Source organism: Schistocerca piceifrons, chromosome 2 (genome assembly GCF_021461385.2).
Source record: "Schistocerca piceifrons isolate TAMUIC-IGC-003096 chromosome 2, iqSchPice1.1, whole genome shotgun sequence".
Classification (NCBI taxonomy): Eukaryota; Metazoa; Arthropoda; class Insecta; order Orthoptera; family Acrididae; genus Schistocerca; species Schistocerca piceifrons.
The window spans coordinates 748,555,816-748,575,684 of record NC_060139.1 but is presented as its reverse complement, the minus strand read 5'-3'; the positions used below and the strand labels follow the sequence as shown (position 1 = coordinate 748,575,684).

Here is a 19,869-nt window from a genome sequence, read left to right as displayed (position 1 = left end):
CAGTCCATATCAGGAAAGTCTTTGTTCACAAAACATTGTCTCACGGATGCTGCTTTATGACAGGAAAATTGTGCTGGTAGAAACAGTCATCGTCTCCGAACTGTTGCCCTACTGTACACGATACACAATGCTGTAAAAGGTGCTCCATATCTTTTCGCTTCTAGCGTTTTCTTAAGCGCAGTAAGGGGACCAGACGCTAACGATGAAGGACACTTCCATGCCGTAACACTACCTTCTCTGTACTTCACTGTTGGCTCTACGCATGATGGTAGGTTACGTTCTCTACGCATTCGACAAACCCAAACCTTTACATCGGACTTCTTCAAGTTATAAGGCGATTTATCACTCCACATCACTCGTTTCGTCATGCGCCGCCCAGTGCCGTCGCTGTTTGCACCACTTCAAGTGTGTAGCTTCTGAGGAGCTGCCCCACCACTAAAGCACATGCTTTTTTATCTCCCTACGGACAGTCATTGTACTAACTGGACTGCTGGTAGCGTTACGAACTTAACGAGTGATTCCCTCCGCTGATGTCATGCGATTTTTTACAGCCACCGTCCCCAATGTTGTAAAACGAAAAATATACCTATTCAAAAAAGCAGGTAAAATTTCACTTGACACCTTCCTGAGAGACAATCTCCACTCCTTCCAAACTAATAATATAAGTGTAGACGACATGTGGTTTGAATTCAGAGAAATAGTGTCGGCAGCAATTTGAGAGATTTATACAAAAAAAAATTAACAAACAACGGAGCTGATCCTCATTGGTACATAAAACGGGTTAGAACACTGTAGCAGAAACAACGTAAAAAAGCTTGTCAAATTTAAACGGACGCTAAATCTCAACATTGGCTATCTTTTACAGAAGCTCGAAATTTCGTGCAGACTTCAGTGCGAGATGCTTACAATAGTTTCCAGAACGAAACTTTATCTCGAAACATGGCAGAAAATCCAAAGAGATTCTGGTCGTATGTGAAGTCTGCTAGCGGCAAGACATAATGCCTTCTCTGCACGAAGGCAATAGAAATACTATCGACGACAGTGCTGACAAAGCAGAGTTACTAAACACGGTCTTTCGAAATGCCTTCACAAAAGAAGACGAAGTAAATATTCCAGAATTCGAATTAAGAACAGCTGCCAGCATGAGTACCGTAGAAGTAGATATCCTCGGAATAGTGAAGCAACTTAAATCACTTAATGGAAGCAACTCTTCCGGTCAAAATTTTACACCAGTCAGGTTCCTTTCAGAGTATGATGATACTATAGCTCCATACTTAACAATCATATGCAACCGTTCGCTCGACGACAGATCCGTACCCAAAGACTGGAAAGTTGCACAGGTCACACCAATATTCAAGAAAGGTAGTAGGAGTAATCCACTAAATTACAGGCCACTATCATTTACGTCGATATGGAGCAGCCTACTGGACTGGCCGAGCGGTTCTAGGCGCTACAGTCTGCAATTGCGCTACCGCTACGGTCGCACGTTCGAATCCTGCCTCGTGCATGGATGTGTGCGATGTCCTTAGTTAATTGTCCGCAGCTCGTGGTCGTGCGGTAGCGTTCTCGCTTCCCGCGCCCGGGTTCCCGGGTTCGATTCCCGGCGGGGTCAAGGATTTTCTCTGCCTCGTGATGACTGGGTGTTGTGTGATGTCCTTAGGTTAGTTAGGTTTAAGTAGTTCTAAGTTCTAGGGGACTGATGACCTCAGAAGTTAAGTCCCATAGCGCTCAGAGCCATTTGAACCATTTTTTTGATATGCAGCAAGATTTTGGAACATATATTGACTTCGAACATTATGAATTACCTCGAAGAAAACGGTCTATTCACACACAGTCAACGAGGATTTAGAAAACATCGTTCTTGTGGAACACAACTAGCTCTTTAGTCGCGCGAAGTGTTGAGTTGTATCGACAAGGGATTTCAAATTGATTCCGTATTTCTAGATGTCCAGAAGGCTTTTGACACTGTACCACACAAGCGGCTTGCAGTGAAATAGCTTCCTTGTGGAATATCGTCTCAGTTATGTGACCCCGTTAAACTTCGGTTACATGATAAATCAGTCGAATCTAAGAGCCGGAAATACAACTAAATGCTTCGGAATTTCAGTTACGAATAGCTTAAATTAGAAAGAACACATAGAAAATGTCGTGGGGAAGGCTAACCGTAGACTGCGTTCCATTGGCAGATCACTTAGAAGATGTAACAGAACTACTAAAGAGACAGTCTACACAAAGCCTGTCCGTCGCCTTTTAGAATACTGCTGCGCTGTGTGCGATCATTACCAGATAGGATTGACGGATTATATCGAAAAAGTTCAGAGGAGGGCAGCGCGTTTCGTATCATCGTAAAATAGGGGAGGAGTGTCACTGAAATGATACAGGATTTGGGGTGGACATCATTATAACAAAGGCGTTTTTCGTTGTGGCGGAATATTCTCACGAAATTTAAATCACCAGCCTTCTCCTCCGAATGCGAAAATATTTTGTTGACACCGACCTACGTAGGGAGAAACGAGCACCACGATAAAATAAGGGAAATCAGAGCTCGCACGGAAAGATATAGGTGTTCATTCTTCCTGCGCTATACGAGATTGGAATAACAGAGATTTATTGTGAAAGTGGTTCGATGAACCCTACGCCAGGCACTTAAATGTGATTTGTAGAGTATCCACATATATGTAGAGTGTTCGACAGCCACTGTCCTGGTCTTGATTTAGCAGTTGTTGCTTCTGCGTATTTTCACTTCACAATTACATGACCGACAGGCTACTTGGGCAGGTTTAGAATGGTTGATGTGTCCCTGATAGATTTGTTACTAATGCAACATCCGATGACTAGTCCACGTTACAAGTCATTGAGCTTTCCTCACCTACCTGCTCTGCCGCTCTGCTATTACAGCTGTTCTGCTGACAACAGCCTCACCTTCTTTTCATATTTGCGGAACAGCCTCTCGCGACAGCTAGTGGTAACTTCCGCACTGCATACGGGTGTCCGGACACTAAGGATTAGCTAGCGTATGTTGAGCTATTAATGCGTTATGCAGTTAGCGAATCTTAAGCTAACCGTTGTCGTGAAACACGGAAGACGTCTGAATATCAAACTGTCGGTCCTATTTGCGCAACTGAAATGTCTAGAGTCAAAATAAGAGACCACTGATGTTCAAGTGGCATGAATACCCTTATTCGATGTTTTTTTTCCAAAACCTGGAGGGTAGAAACTCCTGATATGCAACGGACCTCAGTTTTCAGAGCTTAACAACACGCTCCGTACACAGGGAGCTCGTTGGCTAGAGGCCGCGTTCCCTCTGGCCCGTCCTTGCGTCTGCCTGCAACTGAAAACGCCTCTGGTCTTGTCCGGACCTATTGGAACACGACGGGCTGTGCGCCACGAGTCTAAGCTGCCGTCGAGGGCTGCATTTCGAGTGGCGGCCGCCCTTTGAACTCTCTTTTCCTTCGGCTCGCGCTTCTCTTTAATATTCATTCCGGGTGAAACGCGAAATGAAAACGTTGGACGGCCGTGAGAAATTAGGCACGGGTCACGACTCGCGCTTAATAACGGGGAAGGAAGAGAGGCGAGGCGAAAGAGAGAGAGAGGGACAGAGAGAGAGAGAGAGAGAGAGAGAGAGAGAGAGAGAGAAGTGGGCAGGCACAGACTAAAGCAAGCAGGATAAGGCGGAACTCTGTGCGGCACGCGCTTTCAATTAACTACAAATTATTCGCGGGGCAAACACGCAGACCAGCAAAGCGGTTCCTCAAACGCTCCGCTCGCTATGCTGGAAAACATAATTCATGCATTATACAGGCACCTTAATTATTCCCAGTGTGATCAGCACAGCATAGGGCGCTACAACTGCTGGGTGCCAACAGCCGGCCAGAAATACTGGTGGAAGACGTGTGGAACGCCTCCAACCTCTGCTTCGTTATCTGCTCGCCCGCTTTCATTGACGTCCCTCCCCCCCCCCTCTCTCTATCTCTTTCTCCCTCTCCTTCTCCCTCTCCCTCTCTATCTCTCTCTCTCTCTCTATATGCCTTAGTAGCCTTTTCTCTCATCATTATCCACTGCTCAAATTATATCTCCGAATTTTTTACATTTCACCAGAAAGCAGTTCACACACCTGTTGTTCTTTAGTTAAGTCCCATAGTGCTCAGAGCCATTTGTTGTTCTTTACTGTTTTTATTAAAGTAAAACTGTATCACAACTGAGAACGAGACTTTTGAGTTATTATACGCTTTCTCACATTTTAAACTGAGCGCATAATTAACATATGACCATACTTCAAACAGACCGTACGGTCTACCAAAGAACCCTGTAGAAATGAAATATTGTCCACGGAGATTAAGGGGACCCGCTCGTAAAATTTTCATCCCCTACTTTTAGAGTGCATTACTCTTCATTTATAACACTTAAGAAATTTCCGGTTTATTCCAACACCGAATGGCATTACGTTAAGCAGCAGTATAAGCAGTATTTATCTATCGTGTTCGTGCACTGATTAAAAAGGGTGTCATACAGGGATGTAGTCTTTCGCCTCTACTGTTCGATCTGTACATCGAAGAAGCAATGACGGAAATTAAAGAAAGGTTCAAGAATGGAATTAAAGTCCAAGGCGATAAGATTCGCTTATGACATTGCTATCCTCACTCAAACTGAAGAAGAATTATAGGATCTGCTGAATGGAATGAACAGTCTAATGAGTGCAGAATATGGATTGAGAGTCAATCGAAAAAAATACGAAAGTAATGAGAAGTAGCAGAAATGACAACAGCGAGAAACTTAACATCAGGATTCATGATCACGAACTAGATGAAGTTAAGGAATTCTCCTACCTAGGCAGCAAAATAACAAATGAGAGACGGAGCAAGGAAGACATAAAAAGCAACCTAGCACTGATAAAAAGGGCACTGGCAAAGATTTTAATTTGAGGATGGCATTTCTGAGAGAGTACATTTGGAGCACCGCATTACATGGTAGCGAAACAATGGCTGTGGGAAAACCGGAAGAGGAGAGACTGGAACATTCAGCAAATAATTGAAGACGTAGGTTGCCAGTACTAATCTGAAATGAAGAAGTTGGCACAGTACAGGAATTCGTGGTGGGCCACATCAAACCAGTCAGAAGACGACAGATTCAAACAAAAATAGTTGTTTCTACAACAATTTGTTCCATCAATGAATTTTGAATACTCATATACACACGTCAAAAAAGTCTTGCATTACCCCGGTTCCCAGAACTCCTGAAGATAGACGTCGACTGTGGATATTGTATCACAGACACAGTCCCTTTCACTGTTCAGAGATGTCACTGAACCCGCCCAAAGATGTAAACAACTTTGCATGAGCACCCCCTTTTAGACGGAGGGGGTCTGACAGCCGACCAGTTCCAGTCATTCCACCAGTAAGGAGATACACGACTCGTGTTGTCTGTAGTTCAACCATGCCTAGACGGTCAATACCGCGGTTCGATCGCGTCCGCATTGTTACTTTGTGCAAGGAAGGGCTCTCGACAAGGGAAGTGTCCAGGCGTTTCGGAGTGAACCAAAACGATGTTTTTCGGACATGGAGGAAATACAGAGAGACACGAACTGCCGATGACATGCCTCGCTCAGGACGCCCAAGGGCTACTACTGCAGTGGATGACCGCTACCTACGGATTATGGTTCGTAGGAAACCTGGCAGCAAGGCCACCATGTTGAATAATACTTTTCGTGCAGCCACAGTACATCGTGTTAGGACTCAAACTGTACGCAATAGGCTGCATTATACGAAGCTTCACTCCCGACGTCCATGGCAAGGTCCATCTTTGCAACCATGCGGCGCGGTACAGATGGGCTCAGAAACATGCCGAATGGACCGCTCAGGATTTGCATCACGTTCTCTTCACCGATGACTGTCGCATATGCCTTCAGCCAGACAATCATCGGAGACGTGTTTGGAGGCAGTCCGCTCAGGCTGAACGCCTTAGACACGCTGTCCAGCGAGTGCAGCAAGGTGTCACGTTCTCTTCACCGATGACTGTCGCATATGCCTTCAGCCAGACAATCATCGGAGACGTGTTTGGAGGCAGTCCGCTCAGGCTGAACGCCTTAGACACGCTGTCCAGCGAGTGCAGCAAGGTGGAGGTTGCCTAATGTTTTGGGGTGGCATTATGTGGGGCCGACATATGCCGCCGGTGGTCATGGAAGGTGCCGCAACGGCTGTATGATACGTGAATGCCATCCTCCGACCGACAGTGCAACCATATCGGCAGCATATTAGCGATGCATTCGTCTTCATGGATGACAATTCGCGCCCCCATCGTGCACATCTTGTGAATGACTTCCTTCAGGATAACGACACTGCTCGACTAGAATGGCCAGCATGTTCTCCAGACATGAACCCTATCGAACATGCCAGGGATAGATTGAAAAGGGCTGTTTAAGGATGACGTGACCCACCAACCACTCACAGAGATCTACGCCGGATCGCAGTTGAGAAGTGAGACAATCTGGACCAACAGTGCCTTGATGAACTTGTGGATAGTATGCAACGACGAATACAGGCATGCATCAATGCAAGAGGTCGTCTTACTGGGTATTAGAGGTACCGGTGTGTACTGCAATCTGGACCACCACCTCTGAAGGTCTCGCTGTATGGTGGTACAGCATGAAATGTGTGGTTTTCATGAGCAATAAAAAGGGCGGGAATGATGTTTATGTTGATCTCTACTCCAATTTTCTTTACAGGTTCCGGAACTCTCGAAACCGAGCTGGTGCAAAACTTTTTTTGATGTGTGTATATAAAGAGTAATGCACTATGAAAGTATGGTATGAAGATGCTAGCTGTTCGCAAGCAGGACAGCTTAAGTAAATGCTAATGTTCTTTTACCTCCGCGACACCATCACAAGAGCATTTCAGACTGCCGTCACCTGTTTCGACGTCCATGTGCCTTTGATACGATTTTACTCTTTTTTCTTATTTCGACTTTGGAGAGATGCTTCATCCGAATGGCATTGCAGGACGTATCCGCGTCCTCCTCGGCTCTGGTATCCATCAGGGGTGACGGTCCGTCGTCGTTTATTACGGGATGGGCTACGTGCGCGTCGTTCACTTGTCCGCCTACCTTTGATGAACATGCTGGTCGGCACTGATGTACAGAACGTCGTTTCTGGTGGTAGGAATGGCATCAGATAGTATTTTCGGACGAATCCAGGTTCTGTTTGTCTGAAAATGATAGCCGGATTTTGATTTGCTGCAGACAGGGGGAGCGGCATCACAATGTTTGCATTCGCACAATACCCACAGCGCCAACTCAAGTCCTCATGGAGAGTGTTGCTGTTGGGTACAACCACAAATCACAGTTGGTGCGTGTACAGAGCACTGTGACCATTGTGACCTACGTGAATAACATTCTGCTACCCTTTGTGCACTGCATTCCAGACGCCATTTTTCAGCGATAAAAACCGCGACCATATGTTTCTGCACGAACACGTGCCTTCTTGGTGTCACAGCGTGTCAGCCTTTTGCCCTGGTCCGCCAGATCACCAGACTTGCCGCAAGTCGAAAATATGTGGCATATGGAGAAACGACAAGTGCACCGCTGTGACCCAATGCCAACCAACACAGATGGCAGAGGTTGCAAATAACGCTTCAGTTGTAAATTACTTTATTTTCACACGACCGGTTTCGGACTGTTATAAGCCCATTCTCAAGTGTCGTAACTGTGCTGTGGTCCTGGGGCGCCGCGTGTACCAGGAGAGGTGTGCTGCCTATGAGCGCAGAACAGGTTTCTGCTTTGCAGAGACGCATACCTTCGACAGAAGAATGCAGACGAGTGAGCGCCGCCGAAAATCCCGATCAGACGGGAGGTTACTCCAAGAAATCGTTAAACCGAAACAGCTCACGCCATAACCCGTGACGCAAGTTACTCGCACATATACTACCATGGACACAATCGTAAGGGTAATGGAAATACAAACTCGATAACCAATTACGTCACTACGTATAAGAGATGGGTCTGACTTGCAAGATGTGTTAGTAATGCTGGGTACAATTTCTAGAATGTAAACAAGATACGAGAGCTTGAATCACACGGAGGAATCGGATAAAAGTACATGTGAATGAAAATATCAGCTTGGAAAGAGACGGAAAATTTCAAGAAATAGGACGTAGTAGCACAAAAGTCTGTTATATTATATCCAAATCAATTTATATTCGGCGAAAACGTAGCTTATAACGGACAAAGGGTTCTCCAACTGAAACAATCGATTATGTACAGTTCCAGTACTTGCAGTCGATCTTTGATTTTCGAAGAGAACGAAAAATTGAACAAAATTGTTGTTATGATACCTTGGACTGTACAATGTAGAGTCATGGGCAGGTTTGAGGAAACCCACCTGGGCAGCATGCGGTTCAGCAGCTGCTCCGTCTTCTTCTTCTCCATGTCCAGCTGCTCAGTGCGTTCGCGGATCAGCTCCTCCAGGTTGTTGCTGTACTTCTCCAGCATTTGGAACATCGTGTCCACGAAGTTCACCTTCCTGAAGCAGAGTTCGTGGATGACAATTAATGTTTGTCTTTATTTAATTTATTCGGTTATTTGCTCTTATGTCATCTCTTATACAGGGTGATTCCGTGATGATGTAAACTTTCAGAGATGATGGAGATGGGTAAATGTGTCTATCTGAGGTAGAGGACCATGGTCCAGGAATGAGAGAGGCGAAATTGATAAGCGAGAATCGTTCTGATACCTGTGACAGTGGAATACACGTACCGGCACTGTTGTTGCTGAGACTGTACGGTAGACAGCTTTCAGAATTGGTAGTATCGACCAAGGGAAGAAAAAAAATTTACAGTATATTTTGTTGTTGTGGTCTTCAGTACAAAGACTGGTTTGATACATCCCTCCATGCTACTCTATCCTGTGCAAGCTTCTTCATCTCAAAGTAACTACTGGAACCTACATCCTTCTCAATCTGCTTAGTGTATTCATCTCTTGGTCTCTTTCTACCATTTTTACCCTCCACGCTGCCCTACAATAGTAAATTGGTGATCCCTTGATGTCTCAGAACATGTCCTACCAACCGACCCCTTCTTCTAGTCAAGTTCTGCCAGAAAAATCTCTTCTCCCCTGTTCATTTTCTCCTCATTAGTTACTTGATTTACCCATTTAATCTTCAGCATTCTTATGTAGCACCACATTTCGAGAGCTTCTGTTCTCCTCTTGTCTAAACTATTTATCGTCCATATTTCACTTCCATACATGGCTAAACTCCATACAAATACTTTCACAAAAGGCTTCCTGACACTTGAATCTGTACTCAATGTTAACAAATTTTTCTTCTTCAGAAACGCTTTTCTTGCCATTGCCCGTCTACATTTTATATCTTCTCTACTTCGACCATCATCAGTTATTTTGTTCCCCAAATAGCAAAAATCATCTACCACTTACGCATCTCATTTCCTAATCTAAGCCGGCCGGTGTGGCCGAGCTGTTCTAGGCGCTTCAGTCTGGAACCGCGCGACCGCTACGGTCGCAGGTTCGAATCCTGCCTCGGGCATGAGTGTGTGTGATATCCTTAGGTTAGTTGGGTTTAATTAGTTCTAAGTTCTAGGGGACTGATGACCACAGATTTTAAGTCCCACAGTGCTCAGAGCCATTTGAACCATTTTTCCTAACCTAATTCTCTCAGCATCACCTGATTTAATTCAACTGCCTTCCATTATCGTTTTGCTTTTGTTTATGTTCATCTTATATCCTCATTTCAAGACACTGTCCATTCCGTTCAACTGTTCTTCCATGTTCTTTGCTGTCTCTGACAATTATAATGTCATCAGCAAACCTCAAAGATTTTATTTCTTCTCCATGGCTTTTAATTCCTACTCCAAATTTTTCTTTTGTTTCCTTTACTGCTGCTCAATATACAGACTCAATAACATCGGGGATAGGCTACAACCCTGTCTCACTCCCTTCCGAACCTCTGCTTCCGTTTCGTGCCCCTCGACTCCTATAACTGCCATCTGGTTTCTGTACAAATTGTAAATAGCCTTTCGCTCCCTGTATTTTACCCCAGCCACCTCCAAACTTTGAAAGAGAGAATTCCAGTCAACATTGTCAAAAGCTTTCTCTAAATCTACAAATGCTAGATACGTAGGTTTGCCTTTCCTTAATCTACCTTCTACGATAAGTCGTAGGGTCAGTATTGCCTCACATGTTCCAACATTTCCACGGTATCCCAACTGATCTTCCCCGAGGTCGGCTTTTACCAGTTTTTCTATTCATCTGTAAAGAATTCGTGTTAGTATTTTACAGCAGTGACTTATTAAACTGATAGTTCGGTAATCTTCACACCTGTGAACTCTTGCTTTCTTTGGGAGTGGAATTATTATATTCGTCTTGAAGTCTGAGGATATTTCACCTGTTTCATATATCTTGCTCAACAGATGGTAGAGTTTTGTTAGGGCTGGCTCTCCCAAGGCTATCAGTAGCTATAATAGAAAGTTGTCTCTTCCCCGGGACTTGTTTCGACTTTGGTCATTCAGTGCTCTGTCAAATTCTTCACGCAGTATCAGATCTCCCATTTCATCTTCATCTACATCTTCTTCCATTTCCATAATATTGTCCTCAAGTACATCGCCCTTGTATAGGCCCTCTATATACACCTTCCATCTTTCTACTTTCCCTTCTTTGCTCAGAACTGGTTTTCCACCTGAGATCTTGATGTTCATACAAGTGGTTCTCTTTTCTCCAAAGGTCGCTTTAATTTTCCTATAGGTAGTCCCTATCTTTTCCCTCGTGATATATGCTTCTGCATCCTTACATTTGTCCTCTAGCCATTCCCGCTTAGCCGTTTTGCACTTCCTGTCGATCTCATTTCATCAATTAAATCTCCTTTCATCAATTAAATTCAATACCTCTTTGTTACCCAAGAATTTCTACTAGCCCTCGTCTTTTTACCTACTTGATCCTCTGCTGCCTTCACCATTTCATCTCTCACAGTTACCTATTCTTCTTCTACTGTATTTCTTTCCCCCGTTCTTGTCAGTCGATCCCCAATGCTCTGTCTGAAACTCTCTACAACCTTTGGTTCTTTCGGTTTATCCAGGTCCCATCTCCTTAAATTCCCACATTTCTGCAGTTTCTTCAGTGTTAATCTACAGTAAATAATCAATAAATAGATTGTGGTCAGAGTCCAGATCTTCCCCTGAAAGTGTCTTACAAGTTAAAACTTGGTTCCTAAATCGCTATCTTATCATTATATAATCTATCTGAAACCTTCCTGTTTCTCCAGGCATCTTCCACGTGTACAACCTTCTTTCATGATTCATAAACCAAGTTTTAGGTATGTTTAAGTTATGCTCGGTACACAATTCTACCAGGCGGCTTCCTCTTTCATTCCTTACCCTCCGTCCATCTTCACCTCCTTCTTTTCCTTCCCTTTCTTTTCCTACTGTCGAATTCCAATCCCCCGTGACTATTAAATTTTCGTCTCCATTCACTATTTGAATTATTTCTTGTATCGGATTATACATTTCTTTAATGTCCTCAGCCTCTGCGGAGCTAGTTGACATATAAACTTGTACTACTGTGGTAGGCGTGGGCTTCGTGTCTGTCTTGGCTACAATAATGCGTTCACTACGCTGTTCGCAGTAGCTTACCCACTTTTTTTATTCATTATGAAAGCTTCTCCTGCATTACCCTATTTGATTTTGTATTTATAACCCTGTATTCAACTGACCACAAGTCTTGCTCCTCCTGCCACCGAACTTCACTAATTCCCACTATATCTAACTTTAACCTATCCATTTGCCTTTTAAAATTTTCTAATCTACCTACCCGATTAAGGGATCTGACATTCCACGCTCCGATCCGTAGAATACCAGTTTTGTTTCTCCTGATAACGAAATATGGGCTCTCAAATGCATATCTTAAGAACTATGGGCACTTGTTTAGTTGAAGAGATGTCTTTCACGGTGGCGAATGTGAACAAGTGCTCATACCTCTTCAGGTATGCATTTTAGAGTCAGTGTTACTAGGCCCTTTTTCTTCTTTTGATCTATACTGTCTCCGAAAGTTATTTAACCGACAATGTTACCAACAACAGTACCGGCACATTTATTCGTCTGTCAGATGTATCAGACTTATTTTAGTTTATGACTTTCGATTCGAACATTTCCGGACCAGAATTTCTTACCTCAAATACACACATTTACCCTTTTCCACCATCCCCGAAAGTCTGCAACATCATCACGGAATCATCTTGTATAAAACACACTTTGATTTCGGGACACAGGCATATACACATTTACGCAGTCATTAATAACATAAAATGAAAATATGTTACCCGTTTATATTGTACCATCTTTAATATACAACCAAAATAAACGATGGACGAAAGAAGAAAAGAAGAAAATGGAAAGGTAGCAGAGAGAAAGAAAGATGCAAACAAATCAAAACATTCCTTCTTGAGACTACAGATTGAGGTTTATAGGAACTCGGTAAGTAGTAAATATAGAGTTACCGTTATTTAAAGGAATGATCCCTATGTTCACTGCTAAAGCTGAGAAAAATCAGCGCTATGGCTAGGTAAAATCTTCTTGAACAGACAGAGAAATGGCGTTGATAGTATCACCACATCTGGATTAAGGTAATTACAGTCTAATCAGCATTTGAAGCTATCAAAAATATTTCAATGTAAAGTAATTATGTTAACTACAATTTACTTGTGATTTTATGTTTATTGAGAAGGAGGTCGAGAGATACCAAAGTGACAGTGGTGATGCCACGGTGTACGAGTATTTTGCTGGTTGTGATTGCTTTTAGTTCAGAGGTTGTCAGTTTTCGCCAAGATAATACTTCCCATTTTAAGGGAGCCCTTTACGCCTAGTTTGAACGGTCCTTCGTGTACGGATGCGCAGAGGGGCGCCAGAGAAGCGATCCCGACCGTTAGAGGATGGCAGTGTTAGCCAGCCTAACTTAACGTGTGCCCTACCCAAAACTATGAAAATGAGGGCAGTTAAGTTGGCTACGAAAAGTGGAGCTTTTAGCACAGTCAGACGTTTTCTCCGAAAAGCGAGCTGTTAAGTAACTCCGACAGCGAGAACTTTGCCTCACTGGGACCAGACCTTTTCTGCAGTCTACGTGCGTTTCCGTGGCTGCCACAGTCTCAAGACCGCATGGTCATACCGTTTACGTGCACTTTCTATCGACTCTCCCGGGTCTGCAATCACTGTCTGCATCCAGTAGCTGTGGTCTTTTCTTTTGAAATTATATCTGTTTAAAATAGTCTGTAGTCGCTGTTATTTCAGTAGAGTAGTGCAACAGTCTTCTGCGTTTAATCAGTGCAACAGTCTTCTGCGTTTAATCTATCATCACGCTGGATCTGCTCTCTAATGATTGCGTACACAGGTCGAATCACGCTGTAGCAAGAAATGAATTCGATGCCAAAGGCCCGGTCACGACAGAGAGGAAGGTGATTGGTGCTTATTTCCAAGCCACACAGACGGGGAGCGAACACAATAGCATTCGGCCTACATCATAACAAAAATCTATGTCTTATACGGTTCACTATGAACAGTTCATCTACAGTAGATGAAAATTTGTTAATATTTTGCTCATTCGTTGTAAGTAGTAAAGAAATGGGCGTCAGCGTTCAAACGAGCAGTGCTATTTCTTACAGATCACCCTAATCGGCGCATGTTTTTATGTATCCAGATTCATACACAAACGAGACAATATTGTATGTCAGTGCTGTGCTGCGTGTTAAAAATCGAACGCTAGTGTATAAAAGAAAGCATGAAAATAATGTAGGACTTGGAAAAGAAAAGATCCATATAAGGCTTTGTATAGTTGCAAAAAGATGCACTGACCAAGCAGGGAATTACGTACAAAAGTACATTTATTTTTTATCACAGAAATAATCCTTCACCACGAGACCGAATACGTTTTTCCTTGCCGTCGTAACTTCTTCGATACTATCAGGCAGATTATAATATAGCTGAGTGCTTGGAACACATAAGAATCTCGCATAATCGCCTATGATACTCTGTAGTGAAAATAATTTAGAATGTAAGGAGCTGTTCTTGATGTAAGAACGTTGCATTTCAGTACAGAAGTTTGGTAGTCATAGAGTAAAAATAGCGTGTGACAGTCGCACCTTCAAAGAGGATACAGTTGTGGATAATTGTCTGTTAGTAGGAGGTACGTAAATATGTGGTTCTCCCCTGTCGAAAATTAAATAAACAGATTTTAAAGTGATGGTCTGGCAGGAAAAAATAGGGCAAAGGCAAGATAATCATCTGGAATTTTTTCAACAGGAAATTCCTTTCCACCAGAACCAGTGTACATCACTACCAGATGGTCGTTCTCCCAAAATCAGTCTAAAGAGCTGAGACATCACCAAAACAACCCGTGTCAGTGTCACCAAGAAAATGGAACGACAGCCACTGCGAAAAACTTGGACCCAGAATTCAAGATGATATCTGTGTGCGCAAAAGTTAACAGGAAATGGGCGATATAGTGGTACCACTGCATGGAAAAGATGTCTGAAATGTTATGGACATATAATACGAATCGACGGCTCACGATTAACCAAGAAAACCTTTCACACAGTAAGCTGGACCCAAGATACCGTAGTACGATGGCTAGCGGACACTCAGTGGGAGTTAGAACGAACTTTTTTTTAATTTTCCGATTTTTATATTATTATAAAATGTGCAATTTTCTTAACAACAAATATGTAAATCAGTTGTAATGCCGCATGGGAAGCATTTTTAAAAATATTCTCTGCAATGTTAATTGCAGGGGGTATATTTCTGCTTTTTGGATATGTGAAGACTGTCACTTACATACAGGGTGATTCCGTGACGATGTTACCAACTTCAGGGATCATGGAGAGTGATAAGGGACCCTGGTTCGGAAACGACCGAGTCGAAAGCCATTAGCGAATATCTGAGGACCTCTGATAGTCGAATACATGTACCGGCACTGTTGTTGCAAAGGTTGTCGGATAGGCAACTTTCGGATGTGGTAGTATAGACCAGAACAAATAATGACTGTCCGGCCCCTAAAATGCGTACCGTAAGAGCAATGGGCAACTGTTCAGTGAAAGCCGGCCGCGCTAGCCGAGCGGTTCTATTCGCTTCAGTCCGGAACCGTGCGACTGCTACTGTCGCAGGTTCGAATCCTGCCTCGGGCACGGATGTGTGTGATGTCCTTAGGTTAGTTAGGTTTAAGCAGTTCTAGGTTCTAGCGGACTGATGACCTCAGAAGTTAAGTCCCATTGTGCTCAGAGCCATTTGAACCATTTGTTCAGTAAAGAGATGTGTTTCACAGTAGCGACGATCAATAAATGCTCGTAGCTCTAAGTTACGCGTTTTGGAGCCCATGTTTGCTGGACATTTTTTCTTGTTTTGGTCCATACTATCACCTCTGAAAGTTGTTTACCATACAATGATAGCAACAACAATGCCAGCACATGTATTCCACTGTCAAAGGTGCCCAAACGAACGCTTGTAACTTTCGACTCGGTTGTTTTTGGACTAGGATCCCTTTCCTCTTATTGATAAACTTACCCTTCACCACCACCCCTTGAAGTTTGTAACTTCATCATGGAGGTGTATAATAAGTACAAGAACAGACCCATTATCGATGCCTGTGGTATGCCTGCTGTGATTATTCCTTATTCTGAATATGCGGCACCGTTGTGTACACTACATTCGTTTTGTATGAATGCAGAGTCCCGCGGGTATAGCACTGAATAAAATGTTCTCTTGTTTCCAACCGCGTCAATTGCTTAGAACTACACGAGCTTTCGACCAAGCACTCCGGTCACCACATAAAATTTGACGATACCTCTGTCATGGCTCGCACTAACGGCTTCTGGGACAGTTTAATAAAGGAAGCTATTAAAATAAAAACTACCGCAAACATCCTGAATAGAGACGGTGGGTTGGAGCTCAGCGCTGCGTGGGATCCAGCGATCGCGCGGTTGAAGATGGCATATCGAACGGCTACTCAAAACATGCCCATATATTGCAATGTCACAGGCTCCAGTGACGTCACAGCCGGCAGCTACCGTATATAAGGGCGCACCAACAGCCCACTGGCAGTCATACCACTTGACAATGGCCAAGGAGTGCTTGGCCGAAAGCTCGTGTAGTTTTAAGGAATTGACGCGGTTGGAAACCCGAGAACATTTTATTCACTACATTCGTTTATTAGTGCGACACTCTACATCTTTCTAGTTAGGCAGGACAAAAACCCGTTACCAGAAAAATCTGGGACACCTTCTCCAGAAGGAGTTCTGGTATGACAGGAAGAAGACTAAAACTCAATAATAATGACAATAATAAGAATAGTACTAGTAATGAGCGGCGGCGTAGCAGGCAGGCATCGTGCAGGCAGCACAGTAGAGGTGGGGCGCTCACCTGCCGTGGTTGAGCTTCTTGAAGAGGTCGTGCACGGCGCCGAAGTCTGGCCGCATGTCGGGCTGCTCGGCCCAGCACTGCCGCATGATGTTGATGGCCTCCGGCGGCGCCGCGCCCTTCGACACCGACGGCCGGATCAGCGGCGGCGGGCGCTTCACCTTCTCCAGGATCTCTGCGCACGCAGGGAGGGCATCGGCTTACTCGCGGCAGCTACTAGTCTGCGTCCAATAGTAGCTGCTCTTATCGCGCGGATCGCTCAATACTATTACCTCCTGTTTATTTTCACTGAAATCACAACAGCTGCATAAAGTACAACAGCACAAACAGAGCAAGATTTCAGCTGCATATCACCACATTCCCATATAACGTCCTCAATCCTCAAGTAGCATATGCGCTACGTTAGCCGTTTAATTTTTGCTAGCTTGTACAGTAAACTGACCTTGCTGGGTATGGTCATATCTGCCGGACGGTGTGGCTGAGCGGTTCTAGCCGCTTCAGTCTTGAACCACGCGACCGCTACGGTCGCAGGTTCGAATCCTACCTTGGGCATGGACGTATGTGATTCCTTAGGTTAGTTAGGTTTAAGTAGTTCTAAGTTCTAGGAGACTGATGATCTCAGATGTTAAGTCCCATAGTGCTCAGAGCCATTTGAACCATTTTCTGTAGAGTATACTTTACACCTAGTGTTTTCTACACATTACTTGTGTGGGCAGCGTCTGCTAGAACGACTCTGTTTATCAAGTTATCAGCATGGCTTCGACAAATAAATGTAATTTCCATACATTTTCAGTAATTTTAAAATATGGCTGAGTACTCGGTATTGCCCGGCTATGCACTTACTGCAATCTTCTGTTAGTCCATCTCCTCCCTCTACATCTACATCCACATCTACATCGATACTCTGCAAATCACATTTAAGTTCCTGACAAAGGGTTCATCGAACCACCTTCACAATTCTCTATTATTCCAATCTCGTATAGCGCGCAGGAAGAATGAACACCTATATCTTTCCGTACGAGTTATCATTTCCCTTATTTTATCGTGGTGATCTTTCCACCCTATGTAGGTCGGTGTCAACAAAATATTTTCCCATTCGGAGGAGAAAGTTGGTGATTGGAATTTCGTGAGAAGACTTCGTCGCAACGAAAAACGGCTTTCTTTTAATGATGTCCATCCAAAATCCCTTATCATTTCTGTGACACTCTCTCCCATATTTCACGATGATACAAAACGTGCTGCCTTTCTTTGAACTTTTTCGATATAGTCCGTCAATCTTATCTAGTAAGGATCCCACACCGTGCAGCAGTATTCTAAAAGAGGACGGACAAGCGTAATGTAGGCTGTCTCCTTAGTAGGTCTATTACATTTTCTAAGTGTCCTGCCAATAAAACGCAGCCTTTGGTTAGCCTTCCCCACATTTTCTGTGTGTTCCTTCCAACTTAAGTTGTTCGTAATTGTAATTCCTAGGTATTTTGTTGTATTTACGGCTTTTAGATTAGACTGATTTATCGTGTAACCGAAGTTTAACGAGTTCCTTTTAGCACTCATGTGGATGACCTCACACTTTTCGTTATTCAGGGTCAACTGCCACTTTTCGCATCATTCAGATATTTTTTTCCAAATCGTTTTGCAGTTTGTTTTGATCTTCTGGTGACTTTATTAGTCGATAAACGACAGCTTCATCTGCAAACAGCCGAAGACGGCTGCTCAGATTGTCTCCCAAATCGTTTATATGGATAAGGAACAGCAAAGGGCCAGAAATCACTTCTGTTTTATTCGATGACTTTCTGTGAATTACTACGAACTCTGACCTCTCTGACAGGAAATCACAAATCCAGTTACGTAACTGCGACGATATTCCATAAGCACGCAATTTCACTACGAGCCGCTTGTGTGGTACAGTGTCCTTCCGGAAAACCAAAAATACGGAATCGATCTGAAATCCCTTGTCAATAGTACTCAACACTTCATGTGAGTAAAGAGCTAGTTGTGTTTCACAGGAACGATCTTTTCTAAACCCATGTTGCCTGTGTGTCAATTGACAGTTTTCTTCGAGGTAATTCATAATGTTCGAACACAATGTATGTTCTAAAATCCTGCTACATATCGACGTTGACGATGTGGGGCTGTAATTTAGTGGATTACCCCTACTACCAAATTACAGGCCCTCTCTCTGTCCACCGCCTCTTTCATCCCATCTCTATCCATCTCCTCCAACCCCTCCGTCCACCTTCTTCATCCCACACTCTCTGTCCATCTCCTGCTGTCCCTCTCTCTGTGCATTTCCTCCTCTCCTCTCTGTGTCCACCTAGATGTCGATCTACATACATACTCCGCGAGCCACCGTACGGTGCGCGGCGTAGGGTACCCTTTAGCAGAACCAGCCATTTCCTTTCCTGTTCCACTCGCAGATAGAGCGAGTGAAAAACGACTGTCTTTACGGCTCCGCATGAGCCCTAATTTCTCGTATCTTACCTTCGCGGTCCCTAAGCGAAATGTATGTTGATGGCAGTAGGGTCGTTCTGCAGTCAGCTTCAAATGCCGGTTCTCTAAACTTTCACAGTAGTGTTCTTCGAAATGGATGTCTTCATCCCTCCAGGCATTCCCACTTGAGCTCCCCAGACACATTCGTAACACTTGCATGCTCTTCGAACCTGTCGGTAACAAATGTATCAGCCCGCCTCTGAACTGCTTCGTTGACTTCTTTGAATTCGACCTGGTGCGGATCCCAAACACTCGAGCAGTACTCAAGAACAGCTCGCACCAGCGTCCTGTATGCGGTCTTCTTTACAGATGAACCACACTCTCCTAAAATTCTCCCAATAAACCTGATGTGTGCACATCGACCTAGCGGTTATCTATCCCGTCTGGCGTAAAGTTGGCTTATACAGCGCGCGCCTGAGGCGAGGTACGTGAAGAGAGAGTGAAGACGTAGCCGCTAGGAGGCGTGATTCGCGTATGCACTGTGTTTGGAAGCACATTGGAGGCAGTATAAGCTGGCAACGCGTAGAACTGAGACTGTTGGTACGGGCGTTGCTGATTCTGGCGTTCATTGCTTGACGAGTCTCTGAGTGGACAGCCTTATTTCTGCTCACGGCGGCATTGGAACCATGGATAACTTTTTTTTTTGGGTTGGCAAAATTTCAGCCCATGAACTGTGGTAGAATTTGATTTAACGTATTGCTGCCTCTCGTTGCCTCATTCGAAATTCTCGTCAGGTACTTCAATCAGTGCAATGGGTATTGCCAACTGCCAGTCCTGAACGATTTCCATAAGTAGTGAAATCCCGTGTTTTGATGGTTTATCAAGTGTGGTTAATATTTTATTTTTTACTGGACCAATTGGTTGCTTGAAGCTTTCCAGGCCATAGTTTAAATTGTCATTATGGTCTGGCCTGTTTTCCCTGAAACACGTATGAACACGTTTTTGAGGCTTGTTAAATTAAAAGTATCTGTTTGTGTGTTATAGA

The 19,869-nt window shown here is 43.9% G+C and overlaps 1 protein-coding gene across 1 annotated transcript in view; it reads right to left on the bottom strand.

Moving 5' to 3' along the window:
• Window positions 1-19,869, bottom strand: part of LOC124775818 (retinal guanylyl cyclase 2-like) — a 295,210-nt gene that overhangs the window by 8,320 nt on the left and 267,021 nt on the right. The window contains exons 8-9 of the mRNA XM_047250651.1: window positions 16,401-16,572; window positions 8,372-8,512 (exon numbers count right to left, since the gene is read on the bottom strand). Of these exons, the coding sequence (XP_047106607.1) occupies window positions 8,372-8,512; window positions 16,401-16,572 (313 nt within the window). The remainder of the gene's footprint in view (window positions 1-8,371; window positions 8,513-16,400; window positions 16,573-19,869) is intronic.